Consider the following 20,514-nt stretch of genomic DNA (forward strand, 5'->3'; position numbering starts at 1 on the left):
ACAGGTGAGGGAAGAAACGCAGGAAGACTGGAGAGATCAAGTTCGGGGATATCGTCAGCGATATTTGCAAAGTGGCAGTTGACGGCATCGGCTATCCCTGCTTTGTCTGAGGATGAGATGCCCGGCACCGTTATGGTAGTCTCCTTCTTCTCTTGGGAGGTCATAACTTTCAGAAATTTGTACCAGTCAGATGGATTCTCGCGTTTTAGGTTCTGGACGCGATCGCGATAAAACATCACTTTGGCGCTCACGATTTCCCGTTGGACTTTGTTGCGTAATTTTCTCCACTCGTTCTTGTTCTTATGGAAGGCAACTTGTCTCCGCTGAATCAGGGATTTCACGCGTGGAGTAATCCAATAAGTAGGTTGCCATGGTTTTATCCTCTCAATAATTATTTTATTGGAATCCTTGACCCTCCAAACCTATACTTTGATACAAGAATCACAACAATCGGACGTATAGTTTCCAAAATACACAGCATTGCTATATCACATGGCGGCCATTTTGAAAAATGGCCGCCACGGCCGCCAAAGGGAGAATCAGAATGGCTTCCATATCAGAAATGACTTGTATTGGCATCATGTACATGTGTACCAAGTATTAAGTGCATGATTTTTTTCTACATCCGCTGGATTAGTATCAGACCAAAAGCTTACTGAGATATCACGATGGCCACTGTCTCATAGCATAAAGGTAGGAAGTTTGCAGGGGCCAAGATTCCAATATGTTTAATCATATGGAATGGTTTTATGTTGTAAAGGTTGATTGTTCTTTTCCTTCATGCGAACTACAACTGTACATGCTATACTAAGGCAGTTTGTCAGGTGGTACTGAACACAAAGAGAAAGCCAACCATAAATATTGTTTACTAAAATCAAGGCTGCAAAAAGACATCTAGGAAAGAAGATTGGACTTGGAGATATACTGACAACACATCGTCCACGACAAACTTTACTTGGCTAGACAGTATCAAGAACAGAAATCCCCCCCCCAAAAAAAGACAACAACGCTTTTTGAAGCATTTGCAATGAAAATTAAAAAAAAACACACACAAAAAAAACATTGTGATCACGTGAATTGAAAACACGTAAAAACTTTCTTACGAGGTATAATGCCACTGTCTTACCTCATGAGCCTCCAGGACAAAGGTCGGTTCTGGGTCAAAGGAGTCCCGGCTGCAAAATGCCAGCTGACCGTCTGAGTAGCCGACAGCAAAACGGTGATCCTCATCGTACCATGCCAGGCACGTCACAGCCACTGTGGAAGATAACATGGGGTTCGATCAATGTGACCTGTTGCCTAGGAATTTGGCACAGATGATTACAAACTGTTACCGGGTATTTGGTCTTTTTCCACAAGTTATTTAACAGGACTTTATTACGACTATTCCCGCTTGCAACTGATGACAAATTGCCCTACAACGACATAAATAAGCACTGAATTGATCAGTGCTATAGTAGTAGTCATGACAAAAGAACAACTCCATGGAAGAATTTCATGAATTTGGACTATTTTTTCACCTCAGTAGCATCATTCTTGGTGTTGACACAAAGCCATAAATAGAACAATATTTGTCAATTCAGTTATTATTCACTGAGTATATTAGACATGACACCCTTGTAGCTACCATCAAGCTTACACATACATTGGGATACCTCCATCCTCAATAAAGTGTGAGAAATGGGCTGTGAGGAAGATGAAGATGACAGAGAAGATGATGAAGATGAAGAAGACAAAGTCAAAGACAAAGATGAGCAAGAAGTAGAAGCAGAAGAAGAAGAAGAAGAAGACGATGAAAACATGTGGTGTAATAGACTGTGTAGTGATATATACACACAGAGTGAACCTGCCACCTATTACATAACACCTCACCTCCCTGCCGGTAGCACTGCTCCAGCTCCAGTCTGTGGAAGGTGGTATGATCCAGGATCTCCACCAGCCCCAGGGAGCCGTCCACGCGCCCCACTACCAGCATGTCAGTGGTGGTCCCTGCCCTCCCCTCCAGGAGCCCCTTGTGGAGGGGCCAGGTAAGGGCTGTCACCAGCTGGGGCTGGATGTCCAGGTGACCACGCCCACCTGCAAGCAAAGCATCAAAGTGGAATATGTATCACAGAGAGAGGCACAGTCAGTCCGCAGCGCGAGCGAAAACGCACATATTTATTCAAGTCGTATGCACGGCTGAGCGGTGCTTGCATACGTAATGAGCAGATACATGGTCATGAATAAATCCGTGTAGAACGAGTATTTCTCGTCAGTTTTCGACACTTTTAGTATCGACTGAAAGAGAAAACATAAGCAAATATGCTCATGATCAAAATAAACAGAAAAGAAGAATATAGAATATCAAAATCTCTCTCGAAGTTCGGTATTGTATTCAAAAAAATTCCTTCACGTTTGACGCCAAAAAACTAACCTGAAATCTTTCATGCCCCTCTAAAATATGGTGAAGACTATGTCCGCTAAAGTATATAGTATCACAATAAGGGCACGTTTTCCCATCTTCATTTCAATACGGGTCAGGAACTAGCAAAATTCAGAGACAATGTCTAGCGTCGAGTTTAAAAAGATTATCCTCGCATTCGCACCGGAATTCCGGGTCTGTGATTGGTCAAAATCTGTTGCAAGACGCGGCGTGTCGCATTGCGTAGTATCCATTGGCTGCTGACTCAGTGCTGTGAGTTTTAAATGTTAGGTTCCAGATTGTGATCGAATTTTCACTCTCTATACAAAACTTGAACTTTACACAGGAACCAATGATGTGTATGTGAGTGTGCACTTACAATGACCCTTAACAATGGACCTGGCTGCCACCTTTCCCGAGCTCTGCTGCAAGGCACATGAATGCTTAATCAATTATTCATGTAAATTGCCCCGAGCACTGCTAGTCTGAATTCTTGACACAGGGTGAAATGTATGCACATGAAAGAAGTAAGCACATGTTTCCATGTGCTTGCACACACCACATTTCAGAATGAACAAAGACTAGCTGCGATAGTGGAATTCCTCATGAAACATTCCAATCCTGGCCATTGTCCACGACCATTGTCTGGGTATCAACAACACATTCCACGCGTGTTCATTCACTACCCCACTTCCAGTAAGAAAACATAATTTGCCTTGTTTTCAACAGGAAAATTCACAACCTTAAAAATGGTGCCCCTCTTCGTTTTTTAATTGATCATACTCGCTCAAGTTTCACGATTGTGAAATCGAAGAAATTACGGAGATCTATTTTCAATACCAGTCAGGAACTAGCAAAACATCAAACTATGATCTAAAAGCTTCTTGAACATTGGCAAAATAATCGTTTACTTTGATGCTAAAATGGACTACTATATTGACATCAAAAATAGGGAAATTAGGTATTAAATTAATGAGCATAATCAGCTCTATACCTTAACTAACCATCCTGGGTCAAACAATGCACTGCGAAAGCTATGAAAGCTGTTGTTGCGACCTCTGCAAAAACTCTCGCAAAGTATCGCGAAATCTCGTCAGTCTCAAGGGCACAAACTGCGTAAACGTGATTCTGAATAAAATTGTCGTTCATGCCTCATTATCGCACACGCTGCGGACTGACTGGGCATGTCTTGAAAAAGTGACAGTAAATTATCCTTGACTTGAAGTTCAGAGGCAACTACATTTAACCCGTTGAGGACGAGTCCCGAGTATACTCGGGCAGGTGTCTATGGGAAATGCATGTTGCAGCAAAATCAAACCGTCCTCAACGGGTTAATATCAAAGAAATCTGCCCTAAATCTATAAACCTCTTGACAGCATTATGGTCATGGTGTTGTAGAGGCAGTTATCTAGGGTGAGGATTGATGTAAATTGTAAATTGATATAAGAATAAGGGCAAGATATGTCTGAAAGACTGACTGATGTTCATGCCAAAAGAGTCAGGTATAATATCCATATAGAAACAACAGTTAAATTTCAAGATATTGCAATTTCAACCCCTTATCCCATACCCATCCCTTAAAACAAGACCAAACAGAAGAAACGAAAAGACAAAATCATGGTAAAAAAAAATGATTCACAGATTGTTCTTGAAAACACTGATTTCATCTGACATCCACTTTCTTCATTTCACCTGTTGCAAACCAAATGTTGACCAGGTTGTCCACCGATCCGGCCATCATGCGTCCACTGGGAGTCCAGCAGAAGTTGGCCAGAGGGAGGCCGTCAGGATAGCGCCCCTTCAGGATGGCAATCTGGTCCTCGGTGGCCGAGAAGGTGCATATTTGTTGGGAGAGAGGGTGGGATGCGGGACTGAGACTCCACGTCCTCACTCGCCCATCGCGTCCACTGGAGGGGAAATCAGAAGTTTTGTTAAGTCCTTTAGGATGTGACCAGAGTCAGGATATGAACAGCTTTTGCAACTAAGATCTTACAAACAAGAACTTATTGCAGCAGACATTAATTTGTTCATTGTTACAAGCTTCTTCTTTTTTTCTTCTTTTTTTTGCAGGAATCATTTGATTAAAAGAAAAAATCATTGTATCTCACATAGGACAAGGGCTCTTTGACAATTTAACATTGGGAAAGGGTTTTGTAAACACAGTTCTCCTGCTTTCTGCTGATGTGCCAGTAATAAGTCTGGAAAATGAAAGCTAGTGAAATACCACCATACTAAATGAAAAACCTTCTTTTGAACAATGTCTTGTATGCATCACTGCGAGTTACTCATGGTCATATAGCTTCATGAATATGATTAACATCTAGTACTTTGGGTAAGACTACAATGTGGAAACAGCACAAAGTATTCTGCACCATATATTGCTTTTTTCAGAGGTACATTGTTGAACACTTGCAAGATTTATGTAAGAGTTTGAACACTTAATCTGTCATTTATATCTGAATGAATGAAAGAGGGGGCACAGGATGGGTAAAGGGGTGACTGAAAAGGATCGGGGGGGGGGGGGGGGGGGGGGGGGGCAAGGGCGGGGCACTCACCAGGTAGCCAGCAGTCCCTTCTTTGCATTCCACCTGCTGGCTGTCAGGGGTGCAGTGTGGGACTCCACCTTCTCCTGGGGGCAAGGGGGTAGCTCTGCCTGGGTGTCAGCCACCATGGGCAGAGATTGGGGGCCCCTGGACCCCATCTCCTCCCGCACCTTCCCCGCCAAGGCCTTGACCAACTGCTGCGCTGCCCACTGGCGATGTGGACTGGCTAGCCTGCTGGACAGGCAACAGGCTGCTAGGGCATTGGCTAGGAGGAGCGGGTTTGCTTTGGGCTTGGCATCTGGATCAAAAGGATACAAGAAGTATTGGAAAAAATAAATTGAACAAAATATTTGATATTAAAGTAATTACGAAAATATCCTCAAATGTCTGAACACTTGACGCAATAAAGGAATATCACATCTAAAATGAACAAATCTTTTTTCTGTGAAAAAAAAAATCCTTGGCAAACAGACACATACAACAGATGTAATGGTCATTTTAGCACATAGTGTGAAGGATAGCATGTTGTTAATAAGGTACAACCTGTACCAAAGTGATGTACTAGCATGTATATCACATTAGCATTGTGATGATGACTGGGAGAAGTTTTTAGCACCTCAGTACACAAAAATAGCTTCTACAAAAGAGCACAGCTAGGCTACTTAATATTTCCTCAGACTTCAAACTGAAGACATATCACCTCTGGGGTGACAAGACCTCATACCTCAAAATTTTGAATTTTCACGAGAGTGAAAAAATATTTTCATTTCTGCAATATTCCGCAGAATAACATCAACATTGATGTCAAATAATGTAGGAACAAATGGCTTGGATTTCACTAATGATCGTTCTATTTTCAAACCCAAATCAATATTTTTTGATATTCAAAATTGAGTTAGAAAATTTTATGATATATGCCAATTGAGATATGAGGTCTTGTCATTCCATGGGAGATAAACAACAGGACTATACAGGATATGCATTAGTTTTGTCTGTATTAAAAAGCTGACGGGTACATGATACTGATTAAGCATTTTTTCGTATATTGAAGCCCCACAATTCACTGTGTCATGTCAATCCTAACTGTAGAAGTAAAACCAATGGTCACCATGGTGACACGGAGTTTGCTCTTGCGACAATTACTCTGGTCTTATTATCTCCAATGACTTGAGGTTTGGGTGAGGGTTGTCACAGGGATTTAGGTCTAGTTTGATGTGAGGATTAGGATTTGGGTTAGGATTACGTTTGAAGGTAGAATTCACGTCTGGCTTTTATAGTGTGCAGATATTTCATGGGAGCAATTGTCGCAGCAGCACTAATGTCATGGAAGCGACCATCATACCTTTGACTTCACCAGTAGGCTGTGACTTGGAGGTGGTTGGAGAGCTCTTAGCTAAGAGGGCCACAAGGGCCTTAGTGACAGCAAAGCTTGGGGAGGACAGAGCTCTCTGGTCTGAGCTGGAGGGATCGTCCATCCCAAGGCTTCCCCGCGTGTCAATGGCTGCAATGTTGAGACCACATGCAGCGGACAGCAAATCCTGTGGAAGACAGCCAGAGGAATGTTGGCTTGAAACAGAGAGTTCCAGTCTTAAACATCATGAGCTTCAAAAGGAGGACCTACAATGTATGCTCTTTACAAGTAGCCACAAATATTATCAATTATCAATTACTGTCATCAATATTGTTAGTATCACTACTGCTGCTGCTACTACTACTACTGCCAGGACTACTGCTGCTAATACTGCTGCTACTGCTACTACTACTACTACTACTGCTACTACTGCTGCTGCTGCTGCTAGTACTACTACATTGTACTACTACCACTACTACTACTACTACTACTACTACTACTACTACTACTGCTACTACTACTACTACTACTACCACTATTACTACTACTACTACTGCTACTACTACTACTACTACTGCTACTACTACTACTACTACTACTACTACAACTACTACTGCTACTGCTGCTGCTACTGCTACTACTACCACTACCACTACTATCATTAGAATAATATAGCTCTATCTCTACATTGATAAGACAAATCTTCTTAGAAAACAAGAATGCATAGGCAAGGTAATTCATTGGAAACTCTCAAACACATCAAACATTGCCCAGTATGACTTGTTCAGTCCAGGGCAAGAGTAAAAATATTTTAAAGCTCAGAGAGTTCCACCTACCTTGGTGCATAGCTGCACCAGTAGTTTGGCAGCGCTAGGGTTACTGGCCACCAGGGCACCGATGGCCGAGCTCAGGTACGAGAGACTGGACGTCGGCGAGCTCTGTGTGGTGGTGATGTCGGGTGAGAACGATGACAATGAGGAGGTCGATGACCCAGATGGTCCGGCATAGTACTGTGTCAGTGTTGAGCCCACATCAGGGTAGGAAGTGGACATCGTGGTGAAGTCAGCGCGCCCGGCAGCAGCCAGGCACATGAGACGGACGACAAGTCGGATGTCGGCTAAACCTAGTCTCTCTAGTCCCTCAGACAGGTCACATGCTGACCCACTAGACGAGAGAAGAGTCAGGAAATAGTCAGCTTCTGTACAGGTCACATGCAAACTCTTTGGAGCTCAATTCTCAACTATATTATCATATCCATTTAAACAAACATCTCGCGGAAAAAGATTCAACATTTATAACATGTGACAGGGAAACAAAGTAGAAGCATTGAAAAATGTAGCATTTTTAAGTGCTGAAAAGAAAATTAACTTAGTCAGGGATGCCAATAGACTGAAAGAGAGGGCCTGAAATACATCTACATGAAACTACTCTGTATGTAAAAAAGGCCTGAACTTTGATACTACCAGGGTCTGAATTCAGGCTTTTGCTTGAAAACTGGCATCACTGTCAATCTATTGTTTTGTTGCAATGAAACTTAACAAGGAACACTATTTACTTGTGGCAGCTTAAAAATGCAAGTACAATTGTACATATACACTGTGTACCATCAAAGCAAATTTCACAGCATTTCTATTATCAATCTGAGTATTTCCCCAACAAGAAAAGTGGAAACATTCTACAAGCTCACATCAGTGTGGTATATTACCTGCATTCTCGACAATGGGTATATATCAGGTAATTTGACAATATTTCAGGAAGGTTCAATCACAGTTCTTGCATAGTAAGATGTCATATTCCTATGGCATATAACTTAATTTACACAAAGTAGCAACCTTGAGATAAGCCATAGAAAAAATAATGATGGATATATCACATGAAACAGCTCGTAAAACTCTGTCGAATTATGCAACAAACCAAAATATGATTTGGGGGTTGATATTTCAAGCTAGGGCCCTTCTGCCGGGTAGGAGATGAATGGTTCTTTCCAAATGACTTCCAAAACTTGCCTGTTGTGTTTGTTTACTGGGACGGCAGTAAGTCAATATCTGAGTGTGTCAAAGGGTCATTCCAGACGATTTTCATAATTTTACATCCTGTAGTACATAAATCAACAGTTCCATGTGTAGATTGTGGAATTTATTGTGATCCTTGAGCAGAGAAATCAATACTCTGAAAAATCTTAAACAAATTACACTGAACAGTGTTGATGACACAGAGCCTCACATATTTCAGAAATGGAGCAGTGCAATTCCATTACAATACCATGTGCTTAACAAGTTCACCTATGTAGAATTTATGCATGCCTTCTTCTTTTGTTCTGCTTCCTTGAGCCCCAACTCATGCATTCTTGTTGTGAGGCTGCCATGTCATCAACCCTGTTTATTGTGATTCATTATAAATTTTGAAAACACTCGTATTCCTCATCCCAATAACTACAAATTCTGAAACTCTGCACCCAGTGTAACCGATTTATAGTTCTTCATATGTAAAAGTCTGAAAATCATCCAGAGGTCTCCTTTAGGTTTCCCATCTCACCTGACAGAGAGCAGAGACAGCGCCCTCATCACCATGGAGCGAGCCAGTAACACCTGAGAGGCTACCATGACCTTGTGGAGTGCCACGCCCCTCTCCTGGGCAGACACCAGTAAAGACACCTGCTCACCTAGTGACATCCGGCATGAAGGACCACCATTCTGGGCCCCATTCAGGTCTGGTCAATGAAAAGAAGAGGACAGGAATATTCAGAAGAAACAAACTTTGATTCTTCTGTTATTCCCACTCATAACTCTAACACCCTGTGCACTTCTTAACCCATTGAAGGCTAGTCCCAGTTATACTCAGACATGCATCCATTGTGTACGAGAAATGTATGCTATAGTAAAACCAGCTCATATAAAAGGTTTAACCTACATCACACTAGTAAATGCAGCACAAAGTGCTTAAAAAAAGGCATCTAAACTTTCATGTAATGCTATTAAAAGTTTTGAACTTAATCTTGAATATCTCTGATAAAATACAGAACAGCACACCTTGGTATACAGTGAGAAGAGCTTCTCTTCTTTAAACAACACAATTTTTGACAAATCTTAGATTTCTCACGGCATGGGTGTAACTTATTGAAAACAGTTTGATGGCAATTTTCTTTTTCATTTATCAATTTTTTGTCTCTCAGTACTGGAACAACAAGAACCACAATGACCATGACAAAAACAACAACAACCACCAACACAACCACCACCACTACAACAATAACTACAACAACCAAACAAAGTAATATTCAAGGAACAAGTTTAAAATGCCCAAACAGCAGACCATAAATCTCAACTTTCATGCATACCATTCTGACATCCAGAACCAAATAGGGGTGAAATGATATGACTCGGAAGAGACAGAACTCACCACTCTGGTGACCACTGCAAGAACCACGCCCTCTACAGTCCGAACAGGCCCTGGCCCCAAGAGGGTCTAACTCCATAAAGTCCAGGGGTGCAGGGATAGGTCTATTCTCTGTCAGCCCCAGCCGGTGCATGACTTGCTCAAAGTTCTCCTGTCCGGACAGAAGGAGCTCTTCATCCATGGCTGAGAAACCTGCATCATCTGGAGTGGTAGGAGGGAACAAGACAGAGTGGTAGGAGGGACCAAGACAGAGTGGTAGGAGGGACCAAGATAGAGTGGTAGGAGTGACCAAGATAGAGTGGTAGGAGGGACCAAGACAGAGTGGTAGGAGTGACCAAGACAGAGTGGTAGGAGGGACCAAGACAGAGCGGTATGAGGGACCAAGACAGAGTGGTAGGAGGGACCAAGACAGAGTGGTAGGAGTGACCAAGATAGAGTGGTAGGAGGGACCAAGACAGAGTGGTAGGAGTGACCAAGACAGAGTGGTAGGAGGGACCAAGACAGAGTGGTAGGAGTGACCAAGACAGAGTGGTAGGAGGGACCAAGACAGAGTGGTAGGAGTGACCAAGACAGAGTGGTAGGAGGGACCAAGACAGAGTGGTAGGAGGGACCAAGACAGAGTGGTAGGAGGGACCAAGACAGAGTGGTAGGAGGGACGAAGACAGAGTGGTAGGAGGGGCCAAGACAGAGCGGTAGGAGGGACCAAGACAGCAGTAGGAGGGACCAAGACAGAGTGGTAGGAGGGACCAAGACAGAGTGGTAGGAGTGACCAAGACAGAGTGGTAGGAGTGACCAAGATAGAGTGGTAGGAGGGACCAAGACAGAGTGGTAGGAGTGACCAAGACAGAGTGGTAGGAGGGACCAAGACAGAGTGGTAGGAGTGACCAAGACAGAGTGGTAGGAGGGACCAAGACAGAGTGGTGGGAGGGGCCAAGACAGAGTGGTAGGAGGGACCAAGACAGATTGGTAGGAGGGACCAAGACAGAGTGGTGGGAGAGAGTCAGATGCAGTGGTAGGAGGGACCAAGACAGTGGTGGGAGGGACCAAAAAAGTGGTGGGAGGGACCCATACATCAGCAGCACTCCTCTTAGGAGGTATGCTTACCCTTCAAGTCTGGTCTTGCTTGTGATGCTCAGAATTAATACATTGATTACTATCAATGGCATACAGCATCATGTGAATGTGCTCAGATACAGACTTGACAGAAACAGCCCTGGTGGGCTGGATGATCCATTATCCATCATAATATTTCATCCAAAAGGCAAAATTTGGTATTAGACGAATGTGTCATTGATTATTCTCTTTTGGAGGGGCGGGAAGAAGTGGAGGACATTCAAATTTGGTAAGTTGACATTACACTGCTCAATCATGCTCAAGCTGGTAATTTAATGTGGATACTCCGAAATACAGATAAACAGATATGATCCATTCAGTTTCTCTGGCTGAATAATATTCTTACTTGCTGATATACACTTATTACCAATAATTTAGCCAGATGTTTGAATGAATTGGTTTAATAGATTATCAAACTTATCTCAATATGCAAAAGCATCTTGAAAATACCATGATATACACTGTAGATTGTATATCTTCTCCACCAAGTGAGGTTTACAACTGTCATAAAATCAGCACATTAATAAACATCTTTAAATTTTCCACTGGAAATCTGGATGACTTTGTGTACATGATGACCAATAAAAGCTCGATCTCCATGCTTACAATAACATTTAGAGTTTGAAGATGTTGCCAGAATATGAAATAACATCTCACCGTCCATGCCTACATCTGCACCCATCCCAAGATCCACAGCAATAGGAGACTGCTGGGGAGTCTTCCCCTGCTGGTACTTCTGCCGACAGTCCTTGCACATCAGGTAGTAGGGCGTCCCTGTCCCACACGCCCCTCCAAACCATCCATCCACGTAGGATCCGTTGCTACGGTAACCCATGTGGCCACAGCTCCGACCACACCCAGGGTGGTATTGTCTCATGTGACGATTGAAATGGGTGATGGAGGCCCCACACAGCTCACAGACCACCTGTGAACCCGGCCCCTCGTAGTCATGGGAAAGCTATCCAACCAAAGAACAAGCCAGGAAATTAGTCTTATATATTAACAATGACGCTTGAAGAGATCGGCATACGAGCATTAATTCACATGACTTAAAAGCGAAAGAATAAAAAGGTGACAGACGTACCACACAACTGTTTGTATATATTTCACATATATTCACTCTTTGTGTGATTGGCACAGAAGGCCCAGTTGCATTGTACACATTTGTCAAAAGTTCAAGAAAGGATTAACCAAATCCTATGTTTTAAAAAAGAATGCATTAAGCATGGCACATTAAACTTCATCCTTAACGTCAAATAGTTTCTCATCTTCAGCTTCAAAATAAAGTAGGCACTGGTAGTTTTGGGAAATCTGTTTAGGTACCAGCATCACAACTTGCTGAGCATATCAAGCAAGGGTTATAAAATCAACTAAAATTTCTTAAAATCTTGAAACAAACACTGTAACTCACATGTCATGAAGCGGATAAGAGCTGCCTTTTAACTATGGGAGCAGTTTGGTGTGTTGGAATTAAATAAGTGAACAAAAGAGGGCAATGTTCTTACCTCCTCATACCAGAGACCCAGTAGCTCCCTCTCTGATGCGATCTCATTCAACAGCGACGTCGTCTGACTCTCTTCAACTTCCATCTCCTCGTCATCAAAGATGACGACGTCCTGGAGATGCTGAGGAAGAGGTCCACCCAGGAGACTGCTCCCCATCCCCATCAAGTCTTGGTCTGGTAGAGTGGGGTGTGGGGGATCGGAGAACCAGAAAAACTTTACTTCAGATTTCAAAAGATTTGACTTGGCCCTACAAACTTTACCAGTCAAAATGTGATAACAGGCCAAAGGGAATTTATACATTAAATTATGATGATGTGGAAATGTATACATTCAATGATGAAATGAGGGAAATTATGGATGTCTTGTTTTTCCTATGTAAGCATTTTCAAGTCATTACCCCATTCACTCTTAATCCATCTTACCAGGCTTATCAGTGGTCAGTTCATTTTATGATATTGTTATAGTCACAGGTTAGAGGGGACAGAGTGTGGTAAAACTTGCGTGGAAAACACAAACTTAAGTTAGCTTTCTTGTCCATACCAATCCTTCCTCAGCCAATGATTTGACCTTTGACCCAACATTGCTCACAAAGTAATGAAGGCTTCTGTTATAAGTTAGCACATGGTTGGATATATTTGTGACCCGCTACAACAAAAGGATTCGAAAGTCGTGGGAGGATGATTTTCTGAAAATGGCATGGCATTCTTCCCTTACTCTTCCGCTTTCATTTTGTATATACATGTAACACGACTCATAAAAGTACTCAGTTGTTGAGATATTGGTGATTTTATGAGGTCATGTCGAGTGGTCTAAGAAATCAGCGTTTCGAGAAAACCGCCTTCAAATTTTTCTTTCTCACGCAATTGTGATCAAGGGGAGGTAAGACAGTTTTCACCTCTTGACAATAGAAGGTCTGCTGATAACAACCTCCGTGATGTTCATTCAAGCTTAGCGCCAGCGGTCTACGCACGACCAATCAGTAACCAGGGTTCCACACACTGACCGATAAGATCGCTCCCTCGTTAGCTAGGAGGGGAGTCTATCTGCGGTGCTAAATCCAAATCTTCGGACACATTTCTGTTCCGTTGAAAGTCAGAAAATCATGGCCCAGAAAACCACTAATTTCTTGCCTTTCCTTTGATCATTTAGCTTCGAAATTTTGGCAGATGATAGACGATACATTAGACTACAAAATTAAACCATAAACAGCAAATCCGATCACTTTGACCAATTCTGATGATCTGACTTCAAACTCAAATTTTCTTGGCTCAGCCGTCAGCGACTTTAGGATCCTTTTGTTGTGGCCGGTCACATTTTAAGTGGCAGGTCCATTTTAAAAGAAATTGATCCAGAGTCTTGTTATCTTACAGTATTAAAGCTTATTAAAGACAATCCTAACACTGTCCATTTTGTTGGACAAGGTTCTTACATGGGACACTTGGTGTGTCCAGACTTCTTGCCATGGCATTGGCCAGAGAGGAAAGGTCAGCCACTGCCCGGTACCTCTCCAGACGAGATGGAGGCCGCTCGGTTGACACACCTGGAGTAATCTCTGTCAGGTTGTTCTCAGTGCTGTCCAAAAAAAAGAGAAAGAAAGAGTGAGAGATGGAAAAGAACGTAGAAGCAGATGACAAACAGCAATGAAAGAAAACAAGACTTCAGTTGCTTTATTCTGCCTCAGGGAAATCAATCAATCCATCCATCAATCAATCAATTGATCAATCCATCAATCAATCAATCAATTGATCAATCCATCAATCAATCAATCAATCAATCAATCAATTGATCAATCAATCAATCAGGTCAGTAGAATTCTTGAGATCCATGGACAAGGATTTTACCATGAAATCAGAAAATTCAGAAATTTCCAGCAAAATCTAACAATGTATCTTACTTCAAAAATAAACAAAGAAAATAATCCAGGCTTGATGGGTTACTGAGTCACTGAACTGCCACAGAATGAACCAACCTGCAAACACAGTTTTGCAGTGCTTTACATGTAATTTGGAGCAGATCGCTTGATTTGCTAAATTGACTGAGAGGAAAGCTGAACTTATTATGACAAAAACCTGTTGACAACTGCTTGCTAAATAGATGCAGCAGCGCAAACACCTGGCTTAAATGAATCTTGAAAACATTAAAAATGTCCACGAATATCAGAGCTTCTTCACATTGGCCACACATCAAAAACCTTGAAGATGACATGATATATCTTTTCCTTGAGAGCCTTTTCTTCACATCTGAATGGTGGCCTGCCAGAATGATTAGTATTGCACAGGTGAAGTATTCACAGCAGGACTGTTACAAAGTAACCATCAAGTAAAGTGAAAATAAGGAGTATTAGCCATTAAGACACAGCCTGATTTACAATGAAAGAAGTAAAAGGACAGTAAGTCCTGTTGGATTCATGCTGTATCCATAGGTTTTCCATCAACCATGCCAGAGACAAAACTTACTCTTCCAACATGTAGATGGATTCCTCAATCCCAGCGTCCAGTCCAGACTCCCTGTCGCTCGATGCTCCCATCACCTCGGACATCAACGATCCCTCTACCGACAGCGCCGTGGTGTTCATGCCCATGGCTGCCCCTCGGATCTCGACGTCCTCAATGCCTTCCTCGTCATCCTCTTCCGCAGCGGGTTGATTTGATTGAGGGTGCTCCAACATCCAGGTTGCCACGACGCTGATGCGTTCTGGGTCGAGATCTCCTCTTGTGCCTGGTAGAAGTGGATTTGTGGCAAACATACAAACATTACGAGTGCAATAACAGCAGCCAACTGTTTATCAAAGTATTAACCCGTTGAGGACGGTTTGATTTTGCTACAACATACATTTCCCATAGAAGCTTGCCCGAGTATACTCAGGACTCGTCCTCAACTGGTTAACATAGAGAACACTGCTATGTCAAGTAAACTACATATGACAAGTATCAGATTCAATTTTAAAATGAAATCATGGCTTTATTTCCTATTCTTGTTCCTTTTCTTAATCCAAGTATCACAAAAAAGGAATATTTACATAAACTATCATGTTATATACATGCAATATGCATGACAATTATGAGACTTTAAAATTCATGAAATTCCTCCATCTGCAGAGCAACTTGTCAACTTGTTGCAAAAATCATGAGACTTATTGCTAAAAAATACATAATTTCAAAAACAAGATTTCTAGGATTGCAACTGATTGACAAATTGCCCTACATCAACGAATTTCATGAATTTGAACAAGATTTCTAGGATTCATCAGAACAAAGCAAGAAGCTTGAAAGTAAATTTATTCAAAGATTATAGAGGCATAACAATTCTCTTGCAATTCCAGTGGAACTACCAATTCACATGCAGCACGATACTGAATTCACTCTGATATTCATTCAAGGGAATTTGGATCCTAGACTTGGTGAATTAATAGTTGAAGCATCTTACCAGTGGCTTCAAGAGCTTCTTGGATGTGTGGCATACGGAAGCCCATCTCTAAAAGGGGGGCAGCGATGGGCGGGGGAGGGGGTGAGGCGGCTCGCCTTCCTGTTAATCTTGCTGTTGAGGGAAAAATTTGAGGTAATGACAGGGCAAAGATGTTATGAGATGGGATGGTACACAAGTATCAATAAATTACAATCAATTTTAAATACATTTCAAATTCTGTGCCAATGCATGCCTTCCTCCAAGACCTGAAATATCTACTGCACGAGTTAGTTGTGTGAAAATGGTTACAAGTTATCTGCCCTTTATAACTACACTTTCTTTAAACCTACAAAGATGCCACAAAAACATGCCGCAACTTATTGATCAATTACGGGTCTTAGTAACTTGTTGCATTCTATAATTGAATCTCTCAGTAGTAATGTTTTCAGCTCAAAAGTTAGCAAGCAGCTTGGTATGTACTACCTATGAGATATGTAAATTTGATTTCAATCGTAGAGCAAACATGAATGCATTAATCAACACAAAAACCATAATGTAATGTAAAATCATACAATGAGAATGACATAACTGATTCATAATATCGAAGTCTGCACTTGCATTGGGCTAGAGTGGAGTTTGTAGATATTAACATGGTTCTGCAAATACTGATGCCCTATCAGACCAGAACTAACTATTTCAATAATGACGTACAAACTTTACAAGCTAAAGTTTAAGCTGTGATCTCTATCAAGCCAATGCAGTGGAAAAGGTTGCCAGACAAACTGATAGTTGAGTCAGACATTTGGCAATTTGTAAAATATTTGAAAACTCATCTTATTCTTCTTTCTGATATTTACGTGGTGTTGAAAAGCATATAGAGTGTTACTAGATTACAATGTGGTAAACAAATGCAAATTATTACACTATTCTTATTATGAACATGCATTACAAACTGATGAGACCACAAAACACAACAATGCAACTAATATAATGAAACAGAATTTCTTTGACTTCAGTGCTTACATGCTGCAGCTTCTCGGCTGATCTCACAGGGATCAGGCGAGGGTGGAGGAGTGTCTGCTGGCACCCTTGGTGGTCTCGTTGGCTTCCGGCGTGCGATGACAGGGGTGTTGGTGATGCGCCTCGGACGGCGGTAGGCTGGTGGGAGGGTTGAAGAGGGAGTGGGCGGAGCCGAAACAGGTGCGAGAGACAGCCCCTCATCTTGGGATTGGTCCAGAGATTCCCCTCCCTGGGAGGTGCCGGAATCTAGGGGCGGAGACTGGGAGGGCTTGGATGGAGCAGCAAGAGGATCTATGATACAGAAAAGACAAAGATTTGAGATGCCTTGCCTCTGAGGTAAAACATCCAAATCTTCTTTGATCACTATCGCTTGATGAGGAATGGAAGGTGAGTATGTATATACTGAACAGACTGATTGAATATTAACTCCTTTAACCCTTTCTGTTCCATTACTGTTAAAGTGGATGTTTTCGCACAACTAATTTTTCGCGCTCGGCGGGGTAAAAAGAGTTTTGAGTGTTTACTTCCCTGGAATCAAAACATCAACTACTGAAACATAATGGCAAGCAAAATATTCACATGCTTTTATTTTCGCGTTAGTTTCTGGTTGCGCGAAATGCGAGAAAATTTCAACACCGCAAAAATATCCACTTTTACAGTAGATGTAACAGTAAATTGCCCAATTTTTATTTGCATTTGGTTAATCAAGTCATTTGTAGCCAAGTGGGTTCGTATAATTTAGAGGTACTGCGAGCACGCAATGCCTACAAATCTACGAAAAAAGAAACTGCGAGTCATCTGCTTTTAAAAATGGGTCAAAAAGTCCCCAAAATATGACTAAATGTGTGCTGACTGTAGTCTTCCAGATGCATGCAAAATCATGCTTTTAGTTATTATGAAAATGCAGTCAGTGAGAAATGATTATATGGCAATTGCCAAATAAGATTGCAAGAATTCCCTAATCCATATATAAAGTGCTCTGATAATGTTCAACATACCATCCCTGCCCGCTGCCTCCCCTTCTTCCAGTGCGAATGGCGCCCCCGCTGTGACCTTGAGAAGCATGGCCTGCGCCCTCTCCAGCTCGGCGACGGTGACGACCCTTTTGATGGGTGAGGGCAGCACAGCCTGCTTGACGAGGCGTCGCATGATGGATCGCAGCGTGGTACGCAGCTCCTCCGTGCTCTCTCGCGGCGAGTCGGAAAACTCGCCGGGCGACTTTGTCCTCGTGCTCGACGATGACGGGGTGGATGAGGACGATGACGAGGACTTGTCTCTGCTGGTCTGACGCTTTGCTGACTTACTGGAGGTTTCGGTCTTTGGTACAAGGAGCATTTCAGCATACTTACTGCATCCCATAATGGTGCTCAGGGATTTCATGGCCCCAACCTGAAGAGGGTGGGAGAATTTGCAACAAAACCACTAATGACAGAACAATATACTGAACATCCTCGCAGTTACATATTTCCCTAACCTTTGGCACATCAAACCTGAACCAGAAAAAGGTTATCATCCACAACCACAGAAAAAACTCTTGGTAAGTCTAAACACAAGCATACTATTCTAATCATACTTACAGACACAAGCTCCTAAAATTGTTTTAAGTTGATATAGTGATAAAGATTCAAATACCAGTCATTCTATTCCTTGTCCAGCCATAACGTGCTATTTCAGTGCACTTAATATGGAAAATATCCAGGAAAACCCCGGGGGAAAAAAACAAAAAAAAAAAAGGCTCGCAGACAATTCAATGCGCACATCAAATATTACAGCTTCAAGTATGATGTTTCTACATATCAAATTTCTGAGATAAACAGTAAGCTATCTGTTCAGTGGTAACAGTCACTAGCAGTCCCTATTCACATTGCCTGAAGTGACCACAAACATGCTTTTAGTGTCCAGTCAGAGTGGACGGTCAGATCTCACCCTGATGTATGCCAGCATGACTTGTTTGATTTCCAGCTTGGCCTGTTCAATGGGATCAGCAGACTTGGTCTTGACATTGTCCCTGGTCTCTGGGGCAGGCTTTGGCTCTTCTCTGCTGCTACTAGTACTCTTTGCTGTAAAACAGACAAAATGAGCATGTTAAAGGCATTTGAGCTTCTTACAGACATGGAAATGTAAGAATAATTTGGTATTTGTTCTAGAGATACAAACTATTTACAAGTACGGATCATAAGAGGGATACAGACTTCATATCTGTCATTTTGCATGGATTTCATCTGGAGTCTGTTCACAATGGATGGGAATGCTGTAATAATCCTCATTGTACTTTCAGAGAGCTTCGCTTCATTTGAATATCAATTTCATTGCTTTTCAGTGAATAAGAAAGCAACACAAGCAACAAATGAACTTATTCTCCACACTAAAGGATATTCCCAGGCAATACTGATTACCGCTTTGATATATTTTATAATCGGCATTGAGTTTGAGTAACTGAAACATGAAGATATCTGAGGTTAAGTCCTAGTGTGAGCCTAGATGTACAAGTCAAATCAGTAGCCAATGTGTCTAACCTTCTGAACTGACTGCTGTGTCACTAGAGTTTGTGGTTCCTTCTGTTGTTGCTACATCAGGCAAGGCAGAGTCAGATGCCTTGTTTGCAGGGATGGTTAGATGAATGGTGGCAGTGCTAATGGACATTGTGACAGACGTGGCAGGCCGAGTCTTGGTATCATCAAACATACTGATCGTTGGAGCGGTGGAGAAGGTCTTGATGTCGGTGGGAGGTGGGGTGGTTTCGCTGGAGCTCATGGCATGGATGTCCTGTGTGATGCTATGGAGGACTTCTTCCACCATGTCCGTCGTCACGGAAACGGCAGATGATGCAGGCTTCTCTTCCTCGTCCGCGACTTCAGACCCTGTGCCCGAGGTCTCATTGGAGTGAGCTGGTTGTGCGTCTTCGTTTGAGGGAGCATCAGAGATGGCCTCGAGGGCTAGCTTGAGCTGGACAGAACTCACGTGCTGTGAAGAGTCTACAATACGACAGCATTGCAGAGACAAAACAGACACTGACAAACAGTTATGGCCATGTCTAAAGGTTACATTCACAATGACATACAAAGAAAACATAAGATGGATACACATTTTTATTTGCTATTGTTTACACAACATGCCCACATTAATAGTCTTTAAAAGATGCACGAAGAGCTTATTGCTTATGTTGAAATGAGGGCCTTGCCCCCCCCCCGGAAAAAACAAACAAACAAAAAATGTTGAAGACATTACCATGTAGCAAATGATGTTGAGGAAATATGCTTTAGCCCATTCAAACATCATTAAAGGGTGTGTACAGTTCTGGTCGAGGTGAAGATTTAGCTTTTAATGTTTTGTGAGATATTCAGAAACCACTATGAGATGTCAACGAGCATGCAGTTCTAAGGGGTATCAAAAGTTTATTCGATGAAAATCGGTTTTGAAATGGCTGAGATATCCAAAAACAAGGTGAAACAAAGAGATACTAATAAAGTTGGGGCATGTCGCCTTTTATTATTAGCACTTTTTGGGATATCTCAGCCACTTGAAAACCAATTTTCATCAAATAAACGTTGAATCCTTCTTAAAATTACATGCTCTTTCATATTTCATAGGAGGCTTTTCATTTTCTCACTTAGGAATGTTCAAAACATGAATCCCTACCTCAACCAGTACTGTACCGTCCCTTTAAGTGCTCATGCCACAAACGTGTGGCATTACTTGTCAAAACTCTACCACTTTTGCAACTCCTCGATGAAGTAGTACTTCAGTCTACTTGGTTCATTTCATTCAGTCATACATGTA

General features: G+C 42.1%; 1 protein-coding gene across 1 annotated transcript in view; it reads right to left on the minus strand.

Moving 5' to 3' along the window:
• LOC139716356 (probable E3 ubiquitin-protein ligase HERC1) overlaps positions 1-20,514 on the minus strand; it is an 83,602-nt gene that overhangs the window by 21,262 nt on the left and 41,826 nt on the right. The window contains 17 exon segments of the mRNA XM_071627901.1: positions 1,127-1,257; positions 1,873-2,076; positions 4,094-4,308; positions 4,957-5,242; positions 6,287-6,482; positions 7,132-7,459; positions 8,831-9,005; positions 9,695-9,892; positions 11,462-11,762; positions 12,310-12,482; positions 13,739-13,859; positions 14,762-15,027; positions 15,736-15,846; positions 16,738-17,025; positions 17,733-18,123; positions 18,661-18,794; positions 19,251-19,709. Of these exon segments, the coding sequence (XP_071484002.1) occupies positions 1,127-1,257; positions 1,873-2,076; positions 4,094-4,308; positions 4,957-5,242; positions 6,287-6,482; positions 7,132-7,459; positions 8,831-9,005; positions 9,695-9,892; positions 11,462-11,762; positions 12,310-12,482; positions 13,739-13,859; positions 14,762-15,027; positions 15,736-15,846; positions 16,738-17,025; positions 17,733-18,123; positions 18,661-18,794; positions 19,251-19,709 (3,977 nt within the window).

The sequence above is a fragment of the Diadema antillarum genome, unplaced genomic scaffold (genome assembly GCF_040938485.1).
Source record: "Diadema antillarum isolate AM-2024a unplaced genomic scaffold, OU_Dant_1.0 scf00000064, whole genome shotgun sequence".
NCBI lineage: Eukaryota > Metazoa > Echinodermata > Echinoidea > Diadematoida > Diadematidae > Diadema > Diadema antillarum.